The sequence below is a fragment of the Cetorhinus maximus genome, chromosome 3 (assembly GCF_964194155.1).
Source record: "Cetorhinus maximus chromosome 3, sCetMax3.hap1.1, whole genome shotgun sequence".
Classification (NCBI taxonomy): Eukaryota; Metazoa; Chordata; class Chondrichthyes; order Lamniformes; family Cetorhinidae; genus Cetorhinus; species Cetorhinus maximus.
The window spans coordinates 188666351-188694016 of NC_135881.1; the positions used below are offsets into that span (position 1 = coordinate 188666351).

A 27666-nucleotide genomic window follows, 5' to 3' on the forward strand; every position below is an offset into this window, starting at 1 on the left:
CAATATTTATCCTTCATCCTCAAGACTATACAAAGCAGATTATCTGGTCATTATCAGAACTACTGCATGAAAATTAATTGTTGCATTTCCTACATTACAACAGAGGCTACACTTCAAAATTATTTCATTGGCTGTAAAATGCCTTGGGATGTCCTGAAGTTGTGAAAGACATGACAGAAACACTAGTCTTTTTATTTAATTCTTGGCCACGATCCTTTTAAAACATCAATATGTTTATTTCCTTAAAAAGGGTTTTCTCCTCATCTTTCTAAGCCCCCTCTTCCTCACTTCCTGCTGTTTGGAGACAGCAACTTGACTGGGGTAGAGCTCCTGGGCTGCAGATTATTGTTGGGGGGGTGGAGGGGTGGGTGGAGTGGAAGATGTCTCAGACACCCCCCCAAGAAACCAACTGTCTCCACGCCAGCCCGACCCACAGCCATAATATGCTGCGGGCGGGCTAAATAGGCTGCCAGTGTGGCTTCCGCCTCTCACTGGGGAGGAAGACCCACCCTCAGGAGCTGTCAGCCAATTGGATTGGCCAACAGTCCCGGCAGTGCATTAGTGGGTGCAAGCAGTCCCAAGAAGAGGGCCCATAGATCTTGGAGCAAGGTAAGTCCGGGGTATTGAGCTGGAAGGGTTTGGGGGGTTTAGGATAGGAGGATGTGGTGGGTTTGGCGAGCAGGCGGGAAGGAAGGGGGGTTCTATTTTAAGGGGCCTGCCCCCCAATGCAATAGGACCACCCCTGCCAAAGATAGTACCCCATCTTCCTTCCTGCCCTTTTAAAACTTTTTTTTAAAAAATGGCCTGCCCACTCCTGCCCTACTGCCCATGCCAACCATGTTATGGCATGGGTAGTGTATTATCAGGGTCAATTGGCTTGTTAACAAGCTCAATTGACCCTTGATTATTTATTTAAATACAATGTCAGTGCCCACCCACCTGTCGTGTTATGGAGTGAGCTCGGGGGTGGGGAGGGGGGCGCAGGTGGTGGAATTGGCACCCGCCCTATTTTACATGCCCCCTGCCAAAAACACGCACAGCGGGGGCATGTAAAATCCAGCCCCCCAGGGTCTCATCACCTTGATCACCCTTATATGTGGAAGAACTGGGATCACTTGAAGAACTCTGAAGACAAAAAGACACATGTTCAGAAACACTGAGGATAAAAAGATAATGATGAACTTGCAAGATAAAAGTGGGAAATTTTCAGAATGTACTGGGGGTAAAATTCATAATTGGTGCTGAATATAGGGGTGTACAACAGGTGGTAGTGGATTAGCTGCCTGTTATTCACCATGCCCATGTTCACCATTGCACTTTGTCCAATCCACTACCACCTTTTCTACTCTCTTGCCATAAATCGAACCTTTCTTTCATTGTGTTGTGTTAGTCAAAGCGTTAACCCATTTTCCACGTTCAGACACAGAGGTTGCTGCGTATTTACATCATTTTCTGTTTACATGTCGCTATAGTTAATGAGTGGGAACAAGTACTTTCACACCCCTGACTAAACCCCACCACCCATTTCCATGCTCATGAATGTTAACACCGTGGATGAAATAACTAACCTGGCATGGATGATGGATTCCACAGGGGTCTTGTTGGTTTGTATGACCCAGTGGCATGCCATGCACTCTATTTGTTCTATGACCCTCAGAGAAGAACTCTTCAGGCATTTGTATTGGACTTTGAAAGCTGCTCAGTCTTGAACTATTGTTGGAGAAAGATTTTGTTCTTCATTCTCCTCTTGTCAGCCCTGCCATTTCTATTGTTATAACTTTCCCAAGAGGCAAACATCTGAATGATATAGTCAGAAGCATAGCCCACAAAAACAAGCAGAAAAATGATCAAAACCAGGAATGCTCATTTCTGATAGACCATACCTCCTTGGGTAAATTTGATCCTAACTTCACATATCTCTGTGGAGCACAGTAAACTTTCTTCCACACCACACTGTTATACACTGTTAAGCTCTTGTGAATCTCAATGACTCAATGTTTAATGCATCACAATCATGATCATTTGTAATCATTTGTAGTCAGCAGAATGGAAGACCGGCAAACAAGCCAGCATTTAAACTCCTTCCTAATGAAAGTTTTTCTCTCACATGTCAGATGTCAAATTCATTTTCTATATGTTTGCAGGGATGCGATGGATACCATTACGATGCTCTATAATCAGGTGGATGAGGAGGTCCATAAGCTGGTCATACTGTCCAACAAGTGCCAGCAGCAGCTGGAAATCCTTCTGGAGCTGAGAAAGTTCGAGGAAGGAAGTAGCAAGGTGAACAAAGACTTAGACGTCTTGTTGTTACTGTGAGTCAGTGAAGCCAACGGAGGTGGATCCAATATGTCTGTCCTTTGTAACCGGCCTTCAAATCACTTAAAAGGCAAATGCATTACACAAGAACTTTATCATCAGGTTTCTTTTCCAGGTTTAAGCCTTCACAGTCAATTTTGCTTCTGAAAGGAACCAGTTGAATTAAAAGATAATAGCACTACCTTGACCCTAACAGGAAGCAGAAACATGGGTAGGCCATTCAAATCCTTGAGCCTGTTTCACTATTTTATTAGGTCATGGCTGATATATATCTCAACTCCATTTACGTGCTGTTGTTCCATATCCTTTGATACCCTTACTCCACAAAAGACTGTATGGATCTCAAACTTGAAAGTTTCAATGGACCCAGCATCCACAGTCTTTTGGATCAGAGTTACAGATTTCTACTACCCTTTGTGTGAAAAAATGCTTCCCAGTTTCATTTCTGAATGACCTCGCTTGAATTTTAAGATTAAGCCAAGCACCATTTTGTTCTTGATTCTCTGCCAGAGGAATTAATTTCTCTGTAACTACTCATTGAATCCTTCCTATAATTTTAAACACCTCGATTAGAACACCCCTCAGCCTTCTACACTCAAGGGAGCTTTATGCAACCTGTGATCACGATTTAAACTTCTGAATCCTGGTACCATTGAATCTGTGCTACACCCTCTCCAAGGGCAATCCCTCCTTCCTAAGGCTCAGTGCCCAAAACTGAATGCAGTATTCCAGGCAGGGTCTGACCCAAACACTGTAGAACTGGAAGGTCATTTCCTCACCTCTGTACTCCAGTTTCCTTGCCAGTAAGGTGCTGTAGGTTGTTGGATATCATTCGGTAGGTTTTAATGAAGTCTTAAGTAGGTTAACTGTATGTATTTATTAACTGCAAGAACTATGTACATATACATGGTAAAGGGTTCAAGCTTGGAGCAGTCTCCATGCTTGCTTGTGTACACGGCTCTATCCAACATTAGACTGACCTCTAGGTGTGGGTGATGTATTCTCTTACATCACAGTGTGGGCGGTACTGTACTCAATCCCACGTTAATCCTATATGTGCCAGACCCTTATACTAAATAAGGTAATCTCCCCACTGCCTTCTGCTCTTTTAAGACCCCCTTTAAATTCATCTCTTTGAGCAAGCTTTTGGCCACCTCTCCAAATTTGTCCTTCTTTAGCTTGGCATTTTTTCTAACTATGCCTCTGTGAAGCCTATTGGGATGTTTATGCTATTGATGCGATATAAATGCAAGTCATAGTCACTGATGATGACTGAAGGGTTTATCCTGTAGCCTCCAACATGTAGAACTGTTTACCAGCAGAAATTGTGGCTTACCAGATAGGAAGAAGAGAGAGAAAAGGGAAAATCTGAGAATACAGCTCCAGAATGAAGGAATTATCACTGCTGCCAGGATACCAGGCACTGGATTGCATGATGTGCAATGTGGTCACACATCAGTTGGACACTGAGTGTGTGGAATCCCTTTTGGTTCCAGTGCAGGCAGAGTTGGCAGTGCACACCTGCAAAGCAATGTGCATGCAGTTAATGGCACTCTGCGCCATAGGGAAGCCTGTAAACCTAGTGAACTATGTGCTTGCTCCACCAGTTATTCTCGGGCTAGAACAAATGAAATATACTTGGCTGCCATTGATTAGACAGCATCAGTGCCCTACCCTACACCTCAGTGAATGGCAAACTAAGAGATATTGCAAATAGCTTGAGCAGCAGTCTGGAAGGATTCAGACTTATAAACATTCATTGTCATGGTCATCTTCACAGCTACTGGCAATGCGGTCCGGATCCTAATCTGGGGTTGCAATTGTAGCTGCAGCAGTTGGCAGATTTCAGTGAGGACATCCTTAGTGAAAAGCACACAGCTCACACATATCTCCTCGTTGAGGATCAGGTAACAGAATTGCTCCTTGAACTTCTTGGGCAAATATGACCTCCTGCTGAGAGCCCTTATCTCCCCCCTCCTCCTCCCTCTTCTAGCTGCTTGCTCTGCTCTGTGTGGCCTCTGCTCATTCTGCTGCACTCTAAGGGGAATGCCTACTGCTGCATCCGTGCCTGGGAACAAACAGTTTGTGCAGAAGCCTTGAAGTTCAATCCAACTTCTTCAGTATCAGCCACACCAATCCATGTAGTCTTTAGCAACTTTAACAAACTCTAGAAGTCACCAAACAAACACTTGTACAATCACAGCAACAGCTAATAGAAATCAGTTAACAACTAGCCTGTAGATAGCTGATGATTTACACGGCGCTTGTGGTGGTCCTTCCTGTTGCTAGAAGTGTGATCAACCTAGCATGATTAAGAGATAGCAGTAGCTGGAGCATGAGTTAAAATGACAGCGCTGGCATCAAGTCAGTGTTACATGCTGATTGATGTCACCATCTGACTAATCTGCATACCAACGCACCCATGCTAACGTCCTCTCCAATACTGTATCCAGCATGGCTTGCACTAGACAGCTGCATACCATGCCAGAGAAGCTGTTTTGGAGCTTAAAGGTCACTCGTTGCACCCAAAAAATGGGAGCTGCACATCTAAATTTTGTGCCTCATTTCAGAAATGCTCTGAACTATGAGGCAATTGGAGTTAACTTGATCACACGGCAATTTTTGTGTTGTGACTCATGTCCTAGTGAGGAGCGAATTACTGCAGAAACTAGTTTGAGTTTGTTCCAGTTGCCTGGTTTATAACCTCACCCATTTCAGTCACAAAAGGACCATTTCAATTTAATAGATGCCATGTCATAAATAACTTTATGTTCCGCCTGTTAGCTTAACCGCTCACTTTCTGATAGTATTCCTGGGTGGACCTTGCATTGTATGAGTTTCTGGACAGGTTGAGATGTCTGGAACAGGTAATTATTGTGTTTTCTAATGTAGATTGCTGTCCTTTCAATACCTGCAGATAAGACTCTGGGCTGAGTGCGAGGGAGAAAAGCACCTTGTGCAGGTAGACTGTTTGCCACATACCCTGGAATCACTAAGACAAATGCAGGAAGAGTATACTGCTTTCTACAGCCTGGCTGTGGTAAGTGTCACATATCACCCATGATGGGGAACCATGAGAAACAGTGCAGTGTACAATTGCTTTAGGTGAAATAAAACTCAGGCCGCTTGACCCTGATGGAAAAATAGCACATAAAGACAACTGTACCTTTTTTTTGTTCATTGTTAAGTCTTCAAGTTATCTGATACTGGGAAGAATGATTACTCAGGGTTTGCTTTACTTTCGGGAAACCAATTGTAGAACAGCAGAGGAATGATGAAGGCCCGGCAGATAAAGCTGATCTGATTACTTGCAGCGAAGCAACAAAGACTAAAGGAGGTAGAATGGTTCTCAGCACCAGTAAACAAACTGCGTTTCAGGAAATTATTGGGGCCACATTATCCTTTATCAATAGCTTCTTTATTCTGTTAGGGTGAGATTGAAATACTAAACAATAAAAGATTTCCCTCCTCAAAATATTCCCTTTGCACATTTATATTTTTTTTATTGATTAAATAATTTAAACATACTTCAACATTACACATTCAAGTGAGATGATGGGCCGTAACTTCAAAGGTCCAGGGCGTCGTTTTGGGGAGTAGGCGAAAGGTGCATTGGAGAATGCCCTTCGGAAGTTCCCAGGTAAGGTTTGCACGGCAATTGCTCAAAAGTGCAAACATCCACTGGGCAATTCCCCTGCACTGGGAACCATCTGAAAATGCAACTTAAATCGCAAACTTCAGATGATTCAGACTGGGTTACATCAATAGTTACCCAGAAAAAAATTAGAAGAATTAAAACCACTTCCAACTTCAGGTAACTATTGTACAGTCCAGTGCCGACCCCCCAACGGGACTCCTGCACCCTTGACTACTCCCTCACATGAGAATCCTCCGACCCAAGACCCCCCAGGGGCTTTCCTGCCAATCCCGGCTAACCCCTTCCCCCCATGGATCTCCCCAACCACCCTTTTCCCCCAGGGAACTCCCCTACCCCCCGACTGCCCCCCACATGGGACTCCCACACCCCATGACCCCCCAGGGGTCTCACCCCCAACCTCTGACTAACCCCATGGGATTCCTCCATCCACCTGATGCCCAGGGGATCTCTCCTACCCACCAGCTACCCTCCCCCCAAAGGACTACACTCTCTGACTGGAACACCCCAACCCACGAGATTTCCCCCGCCTCCACAAGCACTCTTCCCAACCTCCCCCAACACCAGGCCCGACTCTCACCCCCTCCTGCTCCCTCTGGCCAGGCCCGACTCTCAACTCCATCCGGGATGGATCTTTAACTTATCTGGTTTACAGCAACGAATGCCCATAAAAAAGGGGGCATAACCTCCTTGCATCCGACAGAGCTGCACTCAACGCTAGGCCCAGGGGAGACGCTGCACTGCCCAGATCTCAGCCGGCCTCAGTTGGAAGGTCAGGAGAGACAGGATGGAAAAAAAATTGGGGTAAGAAACTAGGAACGGAGTGGCAATCCAACACTGATTGCCACTCCAAATTGTTCAAGCCCAATATGTTTGATAGGCACTAAGGAGTGCAGTGCATTTGAAGGGACCATTTTGTTCCATACAGGAAGCCTCAGAGATAATAGATAATAGATATTGTTGCATTGTACAATGTGACATTGAACGACGTGGTTCTGGATGTTCCAGGTCACCAGGACTCTGTAGAGTATTTACCAAACAATCTGGCTTAGCATTAAGAGAGGTAACCCTGTTGCAGGGCTCTGAGATTCTTTCCACTATTCCTCAGCTAACCCTGTAAGTCAATGCTGTAATTGGGGTTGTCCTGACTGCACAGTTAGTGGGAGACTTACTAATGCTCTATGCCAGTAAACTGCAATGTTGTAACTGGTCCAGCCGTAGCAGAGCCCCTTAACAGATTTTAAGTGTCTGTGTCCTTGACTCTTTCCAGCCTTTGACTAACCTCTTTGGATTTAGATATGTGAAGTAAGTCCTTATAGGATAGAATTATCAGGCAAGCTATGACTCTACCTATCTGGATTTGCAGTAGCTTGGCTTGGATGATGAGTTTTCATACATAAAAACCACGTGGTCCCAGATTTGATCCCTGCCCATCACCCCTGTGCTTGCTGACCTACTCCTAGTTTGGCTATACACTTCGATTTTACAATTCTTATCCTTGTTTTCAAATCCCTACATGATTTTGCTCCTCCCTAACTCTGCAGCCTCTTCCAGCTCTACAATCTTCCAAGATGGCTGTGCTCCTAATATTCTGATCTCGTACGCATTCCCAAGTTCCTTGTTCCTCCAGTGGTTGGAGTGTCCTCAGGTGTCTGGGCCTAAAGCTCTGAAAATCCACCCTCTCCCCCCAACCCCCCAAACCTCACTGCTTTGCAATTCGCTTTCTTTCTTTAAAACACCACTTAAACACCCCCTGCCCACCCATGACCAAGCTTTTGGTCATTTGTCTTCATGTCAACATACCTGGGTTGGTGCCAAATTTTGATGAATAATTGTTCTGTGACGTTCCTAGGGACATTTTACTATGTTAAAGGTGCTATATAAATGCAAGTTGTTGTATCATCTCAATTGGGGGCCTACAAATATCAGCATGTCCAGGCTGCTTCATGAGAAGGAGAGATGGGCGACAAATAGCTCTAGCTGTATTGGGAGCATCATTGTTTCAAAAGATAAGTATTTATATATCATATTTATTAAAAAAGAGGTCAAATATACAATCAATAGGACAAAATGTCTAAATATATACAGGCATAAAGTGGCTGCAAATTTAAGAGGGAAATGGATCTTTGTTTTGTAAAAGAGCAGAAATATATCGTGGCATCTTTTGAACTTTGAGACAAGCAAGGTGGATCTCAGTCAAGTCAATAGTGTTACTTCCCTATGGGTGAGTTTAATTTTGATTTTTACAGCAACATTACAGAAGAGGGTTGCAGCTGATCAAAGATGCTGGTCGTCTAAATGGTCAAACACACAATGAGCTGCGATATTTGGATGAAAAGGTTGACGGTTTCAAGCAATTTCTGAGTAACTTCATTAACAGACTGGAAAAGCGGAGAACAGATTTGGACAACATAGTTAATTTGCACGAATTCTATGAGACAGTAAGTGGCTCGTTGTGTTCCTTTATCTTTTGTCACTGCTATGCTCTATATTATATTGGGGCTTTTTGCCACAGAATAGTTGTGTTTATATAAGATCTTCGAAAGACAAAACTTGATACTTCCGAAAAAGATTTATTTTATTATTATACATCTGACAATATTTTAATGAATTTTAAGTTGCATCAAAAGGTTGCATTTCATGTCCATTAAATATAAAGGTTAATTTCCACTCTTGGGTTTGAGCACTGACTGCAGAGTGGGTCCCTTTGTTGACTCTATAGTGTTATATCCCAAATTATGATCCATAGTCCCATCCGGTTTGGAACCACCTCTAAAAAGTAAACCCTTTCATGCATAAAGATGTATCAGTTACAGTCCACTCAAATCCCAAAATTAATTGTGATTTTGGAGTACTTCATGTAACTGTCCTGCAGTCAAAAGGTCTATCTGACTTGAGTGTGCCCTGTGCTGTCTACCAATCCCCCATGCTCTCTTGGATTCCTATTGCCTGCAGACTACATGTATCTAGGAAATTCTATCCATTTTCTATGACAAACTTGCCAGGAGGCGAGATAATTACTTTATTTGAGGTGTTATTCTACTGTATCCGATTCACCATTTTACAGAGATTGGAATTTTTTTGTGACTTTGACAAAAAGCTACATGATTTTGTAAAAGAAATAAATTGATCCTGATCGATCAATGCCCTGAAACAAGGAAATAATGATTGCCACTAAAATCAAAAAATCGTTTTACTTCCTTTAATTGTGGTATTTTCTGCTTTTGTGTTAGGCTGACCAATGGGTTTTGCACTGTAACGATTACCTAAGACGCTTGAAAGTGGATGAGCAAAGCACCTTAGAGTATATGACGGCTGTGGTCCAAAGCTTGGAAGGATACCACCAGGAGGCCACCAAGTTCAATGCGGAAAACTTCCAGAGGATGAACGAGATGGTTCTTGGCCTTGGCAGTGCTAGAGAACTGAAGCAGTGGAACATCCAGTGGGTGAAGTGCCAACAAACCAGACATCTTTTGGAGGAAGTCTTATCCGCAGCAGTCAGAATCCACGAGGGTCATAGCAATGACTTGGCTTCTAAAGCTCACTCTGAGGATGAAGGACCGAGGACAAGTGGTGAGTTTGACACAGAAGGATCGGACGAACTCGGAGATTCTATCTCGCAAAAGACTATGGAGAGTATAGAGAACGGTGTTTGGTCTGATGATTCTGTGAATCCTCAGGAAGCCGATCAAGTTTTCGTGGCATCAGAATGCCCCATCGCATTAGGTTATGAAGAGCCCTGCCAAGGTGCCAACACATCACATAAATTCAGTACGACCTCTTCATCCTTGGCTCCACTGTACGGTAGGCAATGCGGGGGCAGCATTTTCTACAAGGATGTCGACAGCTGCACTGTAAGCTCATCGGCTGCATCCTGTCACTCTGAGCCCACACGCTCACCGGCGCCCCGGCACAAGAAGCAGCCATTGAAAAAGATCATGAGGAAGACCCAGAGCTTTGAGATGTGGCAGCGAGAGGGTGGCCACGCTGAAGTCGGCAGGCACGGCAACACCGGAGTTTATATCAAAGGGTTAGAGGTGGTCAGTAGTGTGGTGGCGGACAAAAACCGGATTTCCAGATCAGAGCTGAAAAGTCCAATGTTGACCAGGACTCGCAGCTTACCAATATCTTCCAGGACATACCATCCACACACAGAAGAAACCAAGAGAACGGGGAGGTAATGATTTCAGTAATCATAAAATTGACACAATATTGTGAAAATATTTTGAAATTAAATCAGTTACACTTCCAGCTTTAACTCTGAGTTCCATTACAATGCTATGTACGTAGGTCGTATGTCTCAATGTTTGGCTGATCGAATCAGACAGCAGGCTCCTTCGGTTGTTGAGTACAGACCGTACTCAACCAGCCTGCGCTTGCAAAACCCGAAACAAAATATCTAACGTGAGATGTAATTAAACAATTGGGCAGTACTTGCTAAACAATCCTGAATGAGGTAATAGCTACACTAGCAACCAATTTAAGATAATGTCGAGCTCATAATATGGCTCATTTACACTTCTAGAAAAAAAGTACATTCATAAGCAGGGACTATTCTCTGCACACAAAAGGAATACGTTCAAACCTCGCACCTTCTTTGAATTATCTGGGAGCTTGGGGAGCCTATAGTTCCCCACTGCTTTCTCCATGGCAATGCCTCAACCAATCAGAGTCGACATGTCAACAAATCAGTACCCTTTTCTCCTTGCAGTATAAATTGTTGTGATGATTTGAAATTTGGCTTTCTTGCACTTGTCCTGATGAGGGCAAGATGAAAAGATTCAGCAGCATGTCTCTTTTTTGTAACGTTCAAGTTCCATATTAGCTAGTGAATGTGGAATTTGCTACTACCAGGAATAATCTTTAAATGCATCTTTGCTACTTGCAAAGAGAAAAAATAAACAGATAAGAGAGAAAGGAATAGGTGGTTATGTTAAGAGGGTTAGATGAAGATGGGTGGGAAGAGGCTTTTGTGATGCATAAACACTGGCATTGACCAGTTTGGCTCAATGACTTGTTTCTGTGCTATACATTCTATGTAATTCCATGAAATTGACAAAGAACTGAAACTGTGAATGATAATGGGACACAGCCTAATTGGGGAGTCACTTCTTGGGGTCTGTGACTCCACTCTACTTTCAACGGTTAAACAGGATAGATCTACCAACTCACAGGAGAAAGTGCCTAGGTGAGCCCAAGGTCATTTGTGCTTCTATTTTACTAAGAAATATTCATCCTGGGTGTCCTTTATTTCCCTGCAGTAAGCTTCAGCATATAATGGATGAAATGATCAGCACAGAAAGGGAGTATGTCAAATCCCTCGGATATATCATAGACCACTACTTTCCAGAAATGGAGAGACTGGAACTGCCTCAGGATCTGTGTGGAAAGCGCACTATCATATTTGGGAATCTGGAAAAGCTCTATGATTTTCACTGTCAGTACTTTCTGAAGGAACTCGAACACTGCACCAACAGTCCACTCCAAGTCAGTCACTGCTTCCTCAAACATGTAAGTCCCCTTGCCATTCTTAGCATGCAATGAATGTGTTTGCCTACAGTTAAATGGAAGTAATAAACACACAAAGAGAAACAATTGGTAAGAGTTAGTGATTACAACATCAAATGTCTTGAGGACATATAGGAACTTAATTTCCTTTAAGATATGTCCCAAAGCCCCGGGATTGGCCCTGTCTTCAATCTCTTGTACTGCTTTGGACATCACAAGGTCCAACACAATAAAAGCACACTCATGGGCTGGAATCTTCCAGGTCCCCACTCCCCCCCGCCACAGCGAGGCGGGGAGCCATTGAAATCTCCATTCATTCACATCAGCAGGACTGGAAGATCCCGTCGGCGTGAAGGGCTGGAAAATTCCGGCCGTGGAGTCTCCACCTATTCTACAGGAATCGAAAAACAAAGGTCAAATTCAACTCAGCCCATCTGTTGGGAACAATGCAGATGAAGGGATTAAAATGGTGGCTGGGCAGAAGCCGTTGTGCTCGCAAAGCGTTCCCCCTGCTCGACACCCTGCCTCACCTTTTTAACTGCCAGGGTTCCAGCAGCCTGGGGGATGCCACCCTCCAAAGGCAGGTGGGACCTAGATAAAATGTGAAATTTGCAGCCTGACTAAACTGTTGGTGCCACAATGCAATTTTAGCTTTGAATTTCAGGAGACCCACAGAGCACCAATGCTACCAGTGAAACTTGGCATGAGGCACCATCATGGTCAGGAAAGGCCAATGCACATGAAATTCATTGATTTTTGGAACCAGGGAGAGTATATGTGGTTGTTTCGATGTGATTTTCAGAAACTGAACGAGATAGTGTGAAGATTGCAACCTGTGGGGCTTTGAAGCATCAACGTAATCACCTACAACTGTAAAGCTAGTGAGACGTGGACTTGTAGTTATCATGCAGCTCCAGTTAAAAGGCTGCAAAAAGATAATGCAAAGGTTTGCATAGTGAGATTTGGACCTTTGGATTATCATGAACATGTTCTTAATCTTAATGCCTGTTTAAAGTGCTCACAAGGAATGATGGTTATCCAAGCCAAATGGCATTGGTCACATTTCAGACCTTTGCATTGTTGGATGAAGCCTCATGAAATTGGATCTTTGAGCCAGTCCCAGCTCAACAGGTGCAATGAGACGCAACGCTTTACCAGCCCTCTATCCTTTGAGCACACTTCACACTGTTTCATTCAGCAACACTCAATACCACATAACTCAGCCTGTTGCCTGCATCGTGTTTTCAGGCTTCCCAACAGCAGAGTCAGCAATAGGGTAGCTGCTTAGGGAGTTCACATGATCCAACCACCAACCCAGTAATGCGAATTAAAAGCAGCAAGATGTAAATGTGGCACGCACTACCTCGTGCATGCCAAAGCTGCTGCATCCTCCATGTGTTTATAGTGCTGTCACACTTTGGGTGATTGATTGAACAAGTGTACTGTGTTCTCTGAGTATTCAGAATGCATTCAGCTCAGCTATCGGAGAGTTGAACCTATGGTGTGGGGGTCTATATTCAAACTTCTGCTGGGACATGAGGGAGAACAGCGCTAGGCTAGCTTACTGCTCCCCCTCCACTCCTCCCAGTCCACCCTAGCCATCCACAGGAAGCAGAAAAGTGTGTTGTCTCCATTCTATCATGTCTTCCTGATGTTACAGCTGAGGCATGTGGCAGCTCAGGTGCAAACTCTTTCAATTTAGATTAGTTTGCTGTCTCTGCAACTCCCAGTTGCCAGGAAACCTTCTGATCATTCCTAGTGCCCTCCTGCAGTTAAAAGGTTAAATACAAAATGCACTTTTTGGATTGTTAAAAATCACAAAAGTACCGCTGCGTATTTGAATTCTGATCAGTGATTTCAGCGACTCCACAAGGGTTAAAAATCATAAACATGCGGGTGTAAAATGAATATGTCTGTGTGATCATTAACTCAGTTAAAATTGAGAAAATTAAAGAGTTGTTGTCAAAATCAAAGACCTCTCTTCCTCACTTAATAAGGAACGACAGGGAGTTTGTGGTACCTGAAGGCTGCATTTAATCGTTTAGAAACTTTATTGAGACTAGAAAATTCCATTCCGGATGAGTTTAATGAGCAGGTTTCGAGTCTGGGAATGTGGTTTAACAATGTGTTTGCTTAATACAATTGGAGCCATGCAGCACTTTCAGTTTATGCTAGTGTTTACAATGTTAATTTGTTTACTTTTTCATCCAGGAAGAGCAATTTGGGATGTATGCACTGTACAGCAAGAACAAACCTCAGTCTGATGCTCTGCTCGCTAGTCATGGAAACACTTTCTTTAAAGTAGGTGGCATGCAGGTTTTGAACAGAACCAAATTCAATTTTAATCAGTATGGCAAACATTGATAAAAGACGCTTGCATGTCCTGAAGCATTGTAACTTTGCAATGGAATGTGGGACCAATCTTAAGTATTGAGAATAAGGTGTCAGCCTTTGCTCAGTGGTGGCACTTTCAGCTTTGAATTAGAAGGTTGTGGATTCAAGTCAGCTGTGGCTCAGTTCATAGCACCCTCGCCTTTGAATCAGAAGGTTGTGGGTTCATGTCCCACTCCCGGAAACCAAGAACTGTGAATGTACTCGAAAGAGTTACAATCTGTGACTGTTGATAACTCGAAAGAGTTACAATGACAAGCACATATTCCTGACTGACACTCCAATGCAGTATAAAGGAGGATGCTGAACTGTTGGAGTTGCTTCTTTTGGATAATTCTTTAAGCTGAGACCTTCCTGACCCTTCAGGGGAACAAAAAAGATCCCATGGAATATTTTGGAGAAAGGTTGAAAGATTTGCATTCATATAGCGCTTCCATGACCAGTGGACTCCTCAAAGCCCTTCAGTGCTAATGAAGTACTTTTAGTTACTGTTGTAAGGTAGGAGATGCAGCAGCTAATTTGTGCTCAGCAAACAGCACCGTGATGATGATCAGATAGCCTGTTTCTTGGATGTTGATTGAGGGATAAATATTGACCAGGATACCCCCTGCTCTTCCTCAAAATAGTGCCATGGGATCTTGTATATCCACCCTAGCTGGCATGTGGGGCTACCACTTGCTTAAAAGACAATGCCTCCAATAGTGCAATGCTCCCTCAGTACAGTCGTGGAGTCTTTTGATTTTTGTGCTCAAATCCCAGAGTCGGACTTGAACCCAGAACATCATGATTCAGAGGCAAATGTGCTGTCAACTGGGCAATGGCTAACATACATAGAAGAGCAGGAGAGTTTCCCCAGTCTCCTGGTCAGTATCTGACTCTCAGCTTGTGGGACATTCCTGTGTGCAAACTGGCTGCTTTATTTGCTAAATCAGGGAATATGCTACAAAATACTTCACTGGCTGTAAAGCGTGTTGCATGTCCTGAGGCTGTGAAATGTGTTATATGAATGCAAGTTCTTCTTTATGTATGGTCTTATTTGTAGTTTTAAAAACCTGAGTGGGGGAGGTCATACCTTTCGGCAAGATGGCTGATCTGTTTTGAAGGACGGGTGTCCTTAATATCCTGCCAGAACCCTCGCCTCAGGGATGGTTGCAATATCGGGTGGCCCCGAGGACCACCCAGTGTGCAGGAAGAGAGGTCCATGGCTGTGGATGCTGGTGTCAATTAAAATTTTCAAGACCGAGATCGATAGATTTTTCTTGGAGAAGAATATTGAGGAATATGTAGACTGCGGGGAATCCAAAACTAAGGGTCATCAATATAAGATAATCAGTAATAAATCCAATAAGAAATTCAAGAGAAGTTTCTTCACCTAGGAAATGATTAGAATGTGAAACTTTACTACCATATGGGGTAGTTGAGGCAAATAGTATAGATTTATTTAAGGAGAAGCTAGATAAGCACTGTTATGACCAGATGCAGTTGGTAAAGCAGAGTTATTTTTTCCCAGAGGGAAACTTTAAACAACTGTCATAACCAATAATTTTAAGTGTTATGTTTGAGATACGACTCTAAACTCAGGAATCAGACCATTATTTCCTCAAGGTTTTACATTAATCTAAGTGAAACATTTTCTTAATTTACACAGGATAAAATATATACATATGGCTACAAATTACTACTATCATAACTTTTAACAAATTCCCAAACTAATCTCCATTAAGGCAACAGCAACCCATAGACTTAACCAAACACCAGGCAAAGCATTTTCACCTTACAAATTCAAAATGAGGTTGCTTTCACTGTGGAGCCAGCTGAAGGCTTGCAGCTGCCTTTTGATCTTACATTGTCTCTGCCTGCACACCCGGAAACTACTGAAGTTATACCTACCACCACTGATTGAATTCAAATTCTCATTGTCTCACCAGTCTCTTCAAACTTCACCTTTTAACAATGAAACCCCCATTCATTGTACTAATTTTATTAGTAATATCAACATATTGCTTGGTAGCTGCTAGAAAGGCATCAAGTTTTCACCCCACTTCTTGTATGCTCTATTCAAAAAAAATGCAAATACACGCTATCTCTCTTACATATCAAAACTAGTACTTAAAGCATCCAGATTAGCTGGCTTTAATCCAATTAAGATACACCCGCAGACAAAACCTCTATTTTAAAAGAAAAATATTTTACAAAATATTATTTACATTAATAGCTTCATGACAAGCACATGACGGAGAAAGCAATAGAAGGATATGCAGACAGAGTTAGATGAAGAGTTTTGAGAGGCAGGTTGTGTGGAACATAAACACCAGCATAGATCAGTTGGACCTTAGGCCTGAATCTATGCTATAAATTCAATGTAATTCTATAATATGAACCAGTGCAGTTGAGGTACAGATCAGAGTTGATCTAATTGAATGGCAGAAAAGGCTCGAGAGGTTGGGTGGCCTGCCTCTGTTCTTGTGTCCTTACTGGCTGTATCGGTTTTCCTACTGACCTGCTCCATATAATGTTTCTGCAGATTAAGCAGATGGCACTTGGTGATAAGATGGACCTGGCCTCCTACCTGCTGAAACCCATCCAGCGGATGAGCAAGTATGCATTGCTGCTGAAGGACATGATCAAACAGTGTAGCAAAACACAGGAGCAGGAGCTGTCTGATCTTCAAGCGGCTGAAGAAATGGTTAAGTTTCAGCTTCGTCATGGAAACGACTTGCTAGCAATGGATGCCATTCGAGGATGTGATGTAAGGGAACTCTATGGTTGTAAACAAAATAGTTGGAAATAAGAGCTTGGCTTTTCAAGGCCACTTTAAGAATCTGGGTGATACTTTTGCAGGAAGGCATCCCCTCTTCTTCTATATCTTTCCATGATCTGCATCATTGCTGGTAGAGAGGGCAGTTGAGTATTTTGTTCTTGGGCTTTTGTCTATGTCATTCTATAGGTTGACATCAGGCAGGTGAGGGCAGCCAGGTTGCCTCCACACATATATTCCTCCTTTCATTCTGTTCCATTTATCCATCACCAACCTTACCAAAACAGACTATCTGCTCATGCAGCTCATCACTGAGTGTGTGTAGGACCTTGCTTTGTGCAAATTGGCTGCCATGGTTCCATACCTTACAACAGAGACCAGACTCCAAAACACACCATGACGTCTGAAGTTGTGAAATACTCCAGAAAATTGAAGGTTCATCCTCACTCTTTTTATTCCTGTTGCTACAGATCATAGCAACGTGAATGTGGCTCTAAAATCTGAGTATAAGCTACTAAGTGCCGTGTCCTGAGATTTACACTGATTGCTGGCCTGGACTCTATTCATCTGCCAGGTAAAATCCAATTACCAGCCTGACACATGCCCTGGATGTTTGCAGCTGAAAAGAACAGGGACTTACATTAGCCATTTTATACAGGGCTAAGCAAAACCTTGCAGGTCAAGGCAATTCTAATATCCTGATTATATTGTTTCTCTGGGACAAACCGTGGCTTTCAAATAAATTAACTTCAATTCCTGGTTTGCAGTATAGAGCCATTCTGATCTGCAAGAAAATAGGAAGAATTCTCCTCCACCCCCTTTGCACAGTACCTGCAATACAGTTCCTATACTGAATTGCATTTTGAGGGCAGTGTTACAATGAGATGGCTGATTGCGTTAATTTAAGATCATTCCCTGTGAATACCAAAATATTCAAAGCTGAATTTCTTCAGAAATCATCTGTTCTTGTGTGTGTGTGTGTGTGTGTGTACGCGTGTGTGTGTGCATGTGTGTGTGTGTGTGTATATCTAGTATGTGTGAGTGAACGCTGTTGCAATTACATTTCGAGTGTTGTGAGAAATAATCATTCTTTTGATTTAAACTGATGAGAAAGCCTGTTCTGCGTCTATTCTTTAAAGTCAAAGCACCCAAGGGGTTAAAACACTCTTTCTCAAAAAATGTATCTTGTTGCAGTCATGCAAGAGGTGATAAAATCCCACATCTCTCTGTCTGTCCATAACGATGCACATATGGTCGGCTCATACCAAAGAGCATGTGGAATCGGGAAACAAATAGCTGAACAGATAGCAAATTGGCTAAAAAATTGAATGTGGGGAACGGGTGAAAGGTGGTTATTCAGATAGTAGGAGGGTAGAAAGCAACATTCCACAAGGATCAATGCTGGGATCAGTGTTATAGGAACATAGGAACAGGAGTAATTCACATAGGTCCTCAAGCCTATTCTGCCATTTTATTGGATCCTGACTGATCTGTGACCTAACTCCAAATACCTGCCTTGACCTCATATCCCTTAATATCTTTGGTTAATGAAAATCTATTGATCTCAGATTTAATATTATTAATTGATCCAGCATCAATTGCTGTTTGCAAAGGAGAGTCCAAAACTTCTACCACCTTTTAGGCTAGAAGTCTCCCCTAATTTTGCTCCAAAAAAGCTAATTTTTAGGCTATGCCTCCTTGTCCTTGACTCTCCAACCAACAGAAATGATTTCTCTCTATCTATCCCAACTGTTCCCCCTTAATATCTTGAAAACTTTGATCAAATTGCCCCTTAACTTTCCAACTTCCAGGAAACATAGCCCCAGCTTGTGTAATCCTCCCTCATAATTTAATTACTTGGAGCCCAGGTAACATTCTTGTAAACCTGCACGGCACGCCCTCCGAAGCTAACATATTGGCCAGAAATTTCCCGTCGGCGATTTGGGGGCGGGGCCCGCTCGCCGACGGGAAAATGACACGGGATGACGTCAGGAGGAACCCCCCGACGTCATCCCAGGCCATTTAAATTTTTAGGAAGGCGGGCGGGCAGTGAAATCATCTGTCAGCCCACCGACCTGTTAATGGCCAATTGAGGCCATTGACAGAATCATTGAGCTCATTGAAAGACCTGCCTGTCCAGGGCAGGCCAGGAGCCCCAGCGGGCTTCTGATAAAAGATAAAACCTCATCCACTGGCGGGATGAGGTTTCATCTCCGTTTTTAAAAAGTTTATTAAAGTTCCACTCATATTTATTAACACGTCCCATCTCGTGTGACAGTGTCACATGAGGGGTCATGTTAATAATGTTTTTCTTTCTCTATTTTAAAAGTTTTTTTAAACATTCAGCGCTCTCCCTGAGACAGCACTTAGCCTCAGGGAGCAGTGCGCTTGCCCGAAAGAGCGCACTTTGACAGATGGGGAATCCCTCCCCGCCCTGCACAGGAAGCGCATAGCGCTTCCTGTCGGGCAGGCTGCTGGGTGGGCCTTAATTGGCCCGCCCACGTAAAATGGCGGCCGGCCACGTTTCGGCGGCGGAGTTCGGCTGCCCGCCCGCCGCCGAGCCGGTGGGGCCCACCCGCCCGCCCACCAAGGTCAAAATTCTGGCCATTGTAGCTAAATTGTGGTGTCTAGAATTGCTCACAGTACTGCAGGCATGTGGTCTAACCAAGGCTTTGTATAGTTGAAGCATGACTTCTTACCCCTTGTATTCTAGTCCCTGAGATATAATGGCTGGAACTTCGTTAATCTTTTTTAACAATCCATGTACATAGACCCATAATTCTCTTTGGAGCTCCACTTTCCAGTTCTTTTACCATTTAAGAAGTACTTTGATTTATGCCTCTTGGTTCCAAAGTGGATGAACCTCACACTTGCTTGTACTGAAACCCATTGGTCACAGTTTTGGTCTCTCCTTACTGTATTAATATATCTTTCTAATTTTATGCCACCATTCATCAACATTTTTGTGTAACCAGCAAATTTGTATATGTGGCTTTCTATCTCATCATCTAAATCATTAATATATGCAGTGAATAGTCAAGAACCATCTGAGACACCACCAAGTCCTGCGAATTAGAGCACCTGCCTATTATCCTTACTGTGTTTTCCTATTGCTTAGCCGCTTTGCTAATGAGGTCATAATTTGTCTTCTACTCCATGATTTTTCACTCTAGCCAACAGGGTATTTTTCTGAATGTCTACTGGAAGTCCACATAAATAACATCCATAGACATTCCCCTGTCCACAATCAATCAGATTCATCAGGTATCCTACTCTTTACAAATCCATGCTTACTTTCTCTGATCAGTTAAACTTTTTCAAGGTGTTCAGTCACCCCATCCTTAATTATAAATGTAGTACAAAGGGTTAACAGAATGGATATACTAATCTCTGGGGCACATAATGAAGTGGCGCTGAGATCAGGCAGTTGTGTGCGAGGTACTGTAGGGAGCAGATGGGCAGCCCCGATGTGCGATGTGCCTTCTTTGTAACTCACTATGTACATACTGTAAATAGTGTAAATAAACCAGTTTTTAAGTAGATACCCTGATACGCCTGAGACTCTTACTTGTTAGAATCCTGGCCTAGCACATTCTACAACATGGTAGCAGCGGTGGGGGCACCAATTTAGTCTATTTTTGGTGCCACATGACGAATACCAATGGTCCAAGATGACTACAATCCTGCTTTGACAAGATGCCTTGTCAAACATCCCGGTGATAGATTCATTACAGACGAGTAGCAATGGTGACTGCGTAAGAACAGTCACTGCCCCACTGCGATTGTTATCAAGCCTTGAAGGCTCACACGGAGATTGTTGCTGGAAGATGGGCTGTGCAAAACTTCCACAACCAGCCCAGGTCGGTCCTTTCCTTTCTTTTGCGGGGCCAAACACAGTAATTCTGCCCATGCCAAAAGCCCGCCAAAAGGGTACAAAAGGCGGGAAGCCATTTTGAAATGCCTGCGCTGTGATGTGAGACAACAGCATGGATCGCAGGATTGCCCGATAGGGGACACGTGAGTGTTTCAGGTGTGGCACGACGGGACATTTCCAACGTTTCTGCTCAGTTAGACCCTCCAACAAACGGGCAAATGAATCACCACCAGAAATTAGCACCTGTCTCACACTCCCTAGGCGAAGCTCGCCAGTATTCCCAGGACTTCTTGTCCGTTAATTTGGAGGCCTGAGGGTTCCCAACATGCTCCAAACTTGACACAGGCACAGGGGTCTCTGCACGGGTTGATCACCTTGCACGGCACCGCACAATTCCTCTTTAGGCTTCCACTGTGAAACTCCAGGGCTGGGTCAAACAAACCCACACGTTAAGGACCAAATTACCGCCACACTGTGCCATCGGAGCCGACAGATCGTGGAAACCCTTCATGTCATCTGCGAGCATATGATTTACCTACTTAGCAGGAATGTGTGTGTACAGTTATGCATCATGCAAAAAGTTGATGAGATTCTTCCAGTCGACACCAGGGGGGTCGCCTTCTGCCAGGAACTTCCACAACTTTTTCAAGGGCTGAGGAAGCTGACGACCGAGTATCATATTTCTCTGCTCCAAGGCGCTATGTCAGTTTGTCTGTTCACCCCTAGGAAGGTGCTGCACCCCCCCCTATTGCTGAAGGCTAAGGAGGAACTTGACTGTATGTTATGCAGGGGTGTTATTTCCCCAGTCACACAGCCAGCCCACTGGTGTTCTGGTCTAGTTACCGTTCCCAAGCCTAAGGGCCAAATACATTCACATGTGTGAATTTTATGGAGCTTAATAAAGCCGTGCAGCGGGAAGTCCACCCGATGGCATTGACAGATGACAGTTTGGCCGAGCTTGCCAACATCGTTCTTTTTAGTTCGATACGGACAGCAAGTTTTGACAAATACCCCTCGACAAGGAGTCTAGGCTCCTGATGACATTTATCATGCCTTTTGGTCATTTCTGCTTTAACCACCTCCCTTTTGGCATTTTGCCTGCCCCTGAGATATTCCAAAGTACCATTTCAACAAGCCTCGAGGGCAAACAAGGGGTTATCTGCCATATGGAGGACATCCTCATACATGGCTCCATAAGAGCGGAGCATGACCATAGAGTGAGGGGGGCCCTCAAGGCACTCCAGGAAGCAGGCCTCACACTGAACAACAAGTGTGAGTTCGCCAGGACCAACATAAAATTCCTAGGACACACCATTCAAAGGCATGGTATTATTGTCGGTCCTCAGAAAACAAAGGCCATTACTGAGTTTCCCCAACCAATGTGCATCACTGATACTCAACACTTCCTGCGAATGGTAAACCAGGTGGGAAAGTTTATCCCCAACTTAGCCACACTCATGGAACCCATGAGAGATCTCCTGTGGAAGGCCTACCAATGGTTCTGGGGCACGGAACAAATCAAGGTCTTTCAGTACGTTAAAGATCGCCTAGTCTCCTTGGAGGTCTTGGTACACTACGACCCCACATTGCTTACGGTCGTCACTGCTGACGCTTCCACTACAGGGGCTCAGCAGTGTTCTCATTGAACTGCAAAAGAACGGTCATAGAAAACATGTCTATTTTGTTTCCAGAGCTCTCACAAAAACTGAACGAAGGCATTAGGCCACTATTGAGAAAGAGGCACTGACGCTTACATGGGCAGTCAGGCACTTTTCTGATTAGTTGAAGGGGCTACCCTTCCAGGTGGAAATAGACCATAAGCCCCACATAACACCCCTCAATTCCACGGAGATTCAACGATTTCGCCTTCGGTTGATGCGGTGCAAACATACAGCCATCCATGTCCCAGGCAAGTCAGAAACCACAGCTGGGCACTCTCTCCAGAGCCCCGGTACACCACGCTGTCAGCCCTGATTCTACATTGGTGTCAGAAGTAGAAGCATTTTCTTCCACCATGATGAGCCTCCTGTCCATATTTGCCACGTAGCTCCAGGGTGTTTGATGCACCCAAAAAAAGGATACTGAATGCTTTAAAGTGCAGGTGGTCCAAAAACAACCCAACCAATTGTCTTCTCCACAAAGGGGAGGCGATGGCATAGTGGTCACTGGACTGGTATTCCAGAGACCCAAGGTAATGCTTTGGGGACCCGGGTTCGAATCCCACCACGGCAGATGGTGAAATTTGAATTCAATAGAAGTCTGGAATTAAAAGCCTGATTTTGACCATGAAACCCATTGCTGATTGTTGTTAAAACCTATCTGGTTCACTAATGCCCTTTAGGGAAGGAAATCTGCTGTCCTTACCTGGTCTGGCCTACATGTGGACTCGACCTACAGCAATGTGGTTGACTCTTAAAATGCCCTCTGAATAAGGGCAAGTAGGGATAAGCAATAAATGCCCACATCTCATGAATGAATTAAAAAAAACCACTATGATAAATGAGCCCATTTGACCATTGTGGATGACTTCCTAGTTTACAACCATCATTCCACATGCCATGCGACAAGATATTCTTCACAGCTTCCACAGAGGTCAACTCAGCATCGCTAAATGCAGAGTGAGTGCCCTACAATCAGTGTGGTGGCTGGGTATCACACAGGATTTTGTTCTGTTATACCGCACGTGCTGCATTCACACTCCGACACCAATGGAACCCTTGGCACCATCTGTCTTTCCTCACTGCCTGTGGCTGAAGTTATGATTCGACCTCCTTGATTTCCACAGCAAGACAAGCCTTGTGGTTATTAACTATTATTCTCAATGGTTAGAGATAATCAGGCTTCATGCAACCACAGCAGAGTTTTTCATCGAGGCATTACGCAACATCTTTTACACCCATGGGCACCCGGATGAAATTATTTCAGATAACGGGCCTCAATTTGCCAATGACCATTTTCGCCAGTTCACTATTGATAATGTGATTTCCCATGTCATGAGCTCCCCTCTTCACCTGCAGCCAACAGGAAAATTGAGCAAGCAGTCCGGACCAGTAATGAGCTGATGTCTAAAAATTTGGATTGGTGTGCAGCTCTCATGCAGTATTGGCCTACTCCCCTGGCCAATAGCTTCTCTGTGGCTGAACTCCTTGTGGGCCATCATTTAAAAGCGTAGGTTCCCCTATTGCCTACAAACCTTCAGTCGCATATCATTCCCGCTGACCAAAACACAGTGAGAGTGAAAGAGTCGAACCTCCGGGAAAAACAACACCGATGGTACAATACAAGACACAGAGTGAAAGCTTTGCCACCTTTGATGCTGGGCCAACGAATCTAGATTTAGGACCAAAAAGCCAAAGGCCTCATTCTCATTTAGCACAGAGCATCCACACTCGTATTTGGTCCAAACGCTGCGTGGTACTATTCGAAGAAACACAGGCCCTCGTTGCGCTCACTCCCACTAGACCACAGGGTTTTGACTGCCACAAGATCTGGATGCTAGACTCCCACAACACTCCAGATGCTCCAAGGGGTGTTGACCCACCCCAGGATCTACTCCCAGTCCTCCGACCCAGTGGGGCAATCACCAGGACATGCTTGGAAGAGTGGTGAAGGCTCCCCATAGACTCAGTCTTTAGCTGGGGGACTCTTGGGTGGGGGATGGTGGTAGCAGAGTTGGCAGTGGTGGAGAAGGAGGCAGTAATGTAAATAGTTTAAAAACAAAGGTAATCTAAATAGTTAAAGAGATAGTTTCATATTGTTAAAAGGAAGATAATGTATTTGGGCGGAGGTATAGCATAAAGGGTTAACAATATGGATATGCTAATCTATGGGGCACATGATGATGTGGCACTGATGTCAGACAGCTGTGTGAGATGTACTGTAGGGGGCAGACAGGCAGCCCAGAGGGGTGATGTGCCTTCCTTGTAACTCACTACGTTTATACCGTAAATAGTGTAAATAAATTAGTTTTTCAATAGATTTCCTGATACACCTGCAGCTCTTCCTTGCTAGAATCCTGGCCTAGCATGCTCTACAGGAATAAACTACTAATTTCCTGATAACAGATGTTGGCCTATAATTCCCTGGTTTCCCTCTGTCACCTTTCTTAAATAGCAGAATCACACATGAAACTTTCCAAGCTAAAGGGTTGGTTGTTGAATTGAGAGAAATTTGAAAATTAGAGGACCTGCAATGTTCTCACCTAAATCTTTTATAACCCTGGAATGCAAAATAACTGATCCTGGGGATCTCTCACCCTTTAGTAGCATTATTTTATTCATTGCCGTTATTTTGCTTACTTCCTCTTCCTCTTAGGGCCTGCAGTTCTGAAGGAGAGTCGTATTCAACTCAAAATGTTAGATCCGTTTCACTCTCGATAGATGCTGCCAGACCCGCTGTGTATTTCCTGCACTTACAGTTTTTGTTTCATGGGGCCTGTGTTACTCCTGACCACCCTCTTTTTCCTAATATAATTGTAAATTTGTTTTGTGTAGCTTATGAAACTCTTTGCAAATTTCTTTTCATGCTCCCTTTTCGTAGCTTTTACCTTTTTGTCACCTTTTGCTGTTCTTTGTATCTTTTCCGTTTACTAGAATGTGCTTTCTTTTGTATTTTTGTATGCTTTTTCTTTTGGTATTATATTGTCCTTTACCTCTTTTGTCGTCCATGCTGTCTTTTCTGACAGGTAGAGTTTTCCTCTTAGAGGTATAAACTTGTTCTGTATCATGTCAAATTATTTTTTGAACACCTCCCACTGATCATCTGCCACTTTATGCATTAACAGATTTACTACAGGTAGCGCCTTTTTTATCCAGTTGGAGTTAGCCTTACCCAAATCTATAATCTTAATACCTGGGTCCTGCTTCATCCTTTCAAAAGCGATGTCGAACTCGCGCACACGACTAGACAGCGTTAGAGATAACCAGATCGTGGTTAGCTGCCCAAAGAGTGGTTAGGATGTGGAACTTGTCACCACAGGGAGTAGTTGAGGTGAATAACATAGAAGTATTTAAGGGCAAGCTAGATAAAGACATGGGGGAGAAAGGAATAGAACATGATGCTGATAGGGTTAGATGAAGGTGAATGTGCGGAGCATAAACCTGGTGGGCTGAATAACCTGTTTCAGGTTCACTCTATGTAAATTTTACTTAACACAAACCTTCTTAATTAACTTTTTGTAATATGCTCAAGCCTTTCAATTTAATTCAATTTATTTAAATCCCTCACTAATTTTTTGCCCTCCTCTAGTGAGCGCATTCAATGATGCCGGAGGTATCCTGCTATAATAAAGTATTAAATATTTACGGCATCTTTCATGTTGATACATTTCAAAGCGCTTCATACCATCAGTTACCTTTTGAAGCACAATGACTTGTTATGTTAAATAAAAAAGGAATGACCTCAGGCTGTCCCAAAGCTTTGCAGCTATTGAAGCATTTTTGAAGTGTGTAATGTAGGAAATTCAGTAGCCAATTTATACACAGGAAGGATCTGCAAACCTTGAGATAATTATTGCATAATCTGTTTTGGTGATGTCAGTTGAGGGATAAATAATGACCATGCCGTCAGGAGAATTCCCCTATTTTACTTGTACCATGGAATTGTTTACGCCCACCCGAGAGGGGAGATGGGTCTTGGTTTAACCTCCCATTTGAAAGACAGTTATAATGTTAAGTTAATCCTGGGCCGCTTCCTCTCTAGGTGAACCTCAAAGAGCAAGGACAACTTATGTGTCAGGAAGAATTTATTGTGTGTTGTGGGCGCAAGAAGTATCTGAGGCACATCTTCCTGTTTGAGGACCTTATTCTCTTCAGCAAAACAAAGAAGATAGAAGGAGGATATGACATCTATATTTACAAGCAATCATTCAAGGTAAAGGAAACCTGCTTTATTTTTGAAGTGCTATGGCCTTACACAACCACAGAATCAATTTGTGTTTATATAGTGCTCTTAATGTCGCAAAACGCCCCAAAGCACTTCACAGGAGGGTTATCAATCAAAATTTGACACCGAGTCACTTAAGGGGATGTTAGGACAGGTGACCAAGAGTTGGTTTAAGGGGGGAAATTTTAAGGAGTGTTTTAAAGATGGAGAGAAAGGCCAGAGAGATTAAAGGAGAGAGCGGTACAGCTTAGTACCTCATCCCACAACCCCCTCCCCACCAACACCAATGAAGGAAAGATGAAAATCAGCAATGTACAAGGGGTCAGAATTGGGGAGGTGATCTTGGAGGGTTGTAGGGCTCAGCGAGATTACAGAGATGGGATGGAGGGAGGCCATGGAGGGAATTGAATACAAGGGCGGGAACTTTAATATTGAGTAATATTGTTATTGGACTTGGAGCCAATGTAGATCAGTGAGTGCAGGGTGACGTAATGTAAAGTAGTATAGATTTTAATCGGAGTCTATGTTCTTAAGTTTTTCCTGAATACAAATTAAAAATTTCATAACTGTACTTTAACTCATGGAGACATTAGCGTTTTCCTCCTCATTGATTTCAGACTGCAGAGATTGGAATGACTGAGAACGTTGGGGACAGTGGACTACGTTTTGAGATCTGGTTCAGGAGAAGGAAATCTCAGGACACTTATATCTTTCAGGCCAGTTCTTCTGAGGTCAAATCAACCTGGACCAATGTCATAGGAAAAATCCTGTGGCGACAAGCCCTGAGAAACCGAGGTATGCTATTAAATCTCAAGCCCTTGTTTATCATGGTGTAAATTGAAAAGGGATAACATTTTTAACAGTGTTACATGATGGTTTCCTGTGAAGTGTTGTGATGGATATCATAATGTTCATCAAGTAAATATATGAGATAGGCTCCCTAGGGAGACAGTGGAAGCAGTTAGTATTGAGGCATTCAAATGTAAATGACATAGATTCCTATCAGAACATTTTGGAATACAATATATGAGTAATTTGAGACATTACATGTGGTAAGTGTAGCCTGCTTGGGAGGAACCGGGGACTTGAAATTATGGTTTCCAAAGCTTTCCACTACTGAGGTTTCACCTCATGCTGAGTCTGCTGAAGGCTAATATCTAGAGCTTGATTACTCTGACTAGTTAGCATCGCCATTATTCTTGTGTCACATGACTATCAAGTTGACAGAAGGCAGACAAGATGCACATTTGCCTTTTCATGCCTGGCAGTTCCTTTGTC

General features: G+C 43.5%; 1 protein-coding gene and 1 long non-coding RNA gene across 8 annotated transcripts in view; both read left to right on the forward strand.

Moving 5' to 3' along the window:
* Positions 1-27666, forward strand: part of plekhg4b (pleckstrin homology domain containing, family G (with RhoGef domain) member 4B) — a 332728-nt gene that overhangs the window by 293138 nt on the left and 11924 nt on the right. For all 7 annotated transcript variants that reach the window (XM_078539457.1, XM_078539462.1, XM_078539463.1 and 4 more), the window contains 9 exons: positions 2145-2283; positions 5237-5359; positions 8224-8415; positions 9208-10151; positions 11236-11485; positions 13694-13783; positions 16398-16622; positions 26206-26376; positions 27006-27183. In XM_078539457.1, coding sequence (XP_078395583.1) covers positions 2145-2283; positions 5237-5359; positions 8224-8415; positions 9208-10151; positions 11236-11485; positions 13694-13783; positions 16398-16622; positions 26206-26376; positions 27006-27183 — 2312 coding nt within the window. The remainder of the gene's footprint in view (positions 1-2144; positions 2284-5236; positions 5360-8223; positions 8416-9207; positions 10152-11235; positions 11486-13693; positions 13784-16397; positions 16623-26205; positions 26377-27005; positions 27184-27666) is intronic.
* LOC144679120 (uncharacterized) lies at positions 16629-20173 on the forward strand. The gene is made up of 2 exons (XR_013576251.1): positions 16629-17627; positions 17664-20173. It is a non-coding gene; the product is annotated as an uncharacterized LOC144679120 (long non-coding RNA).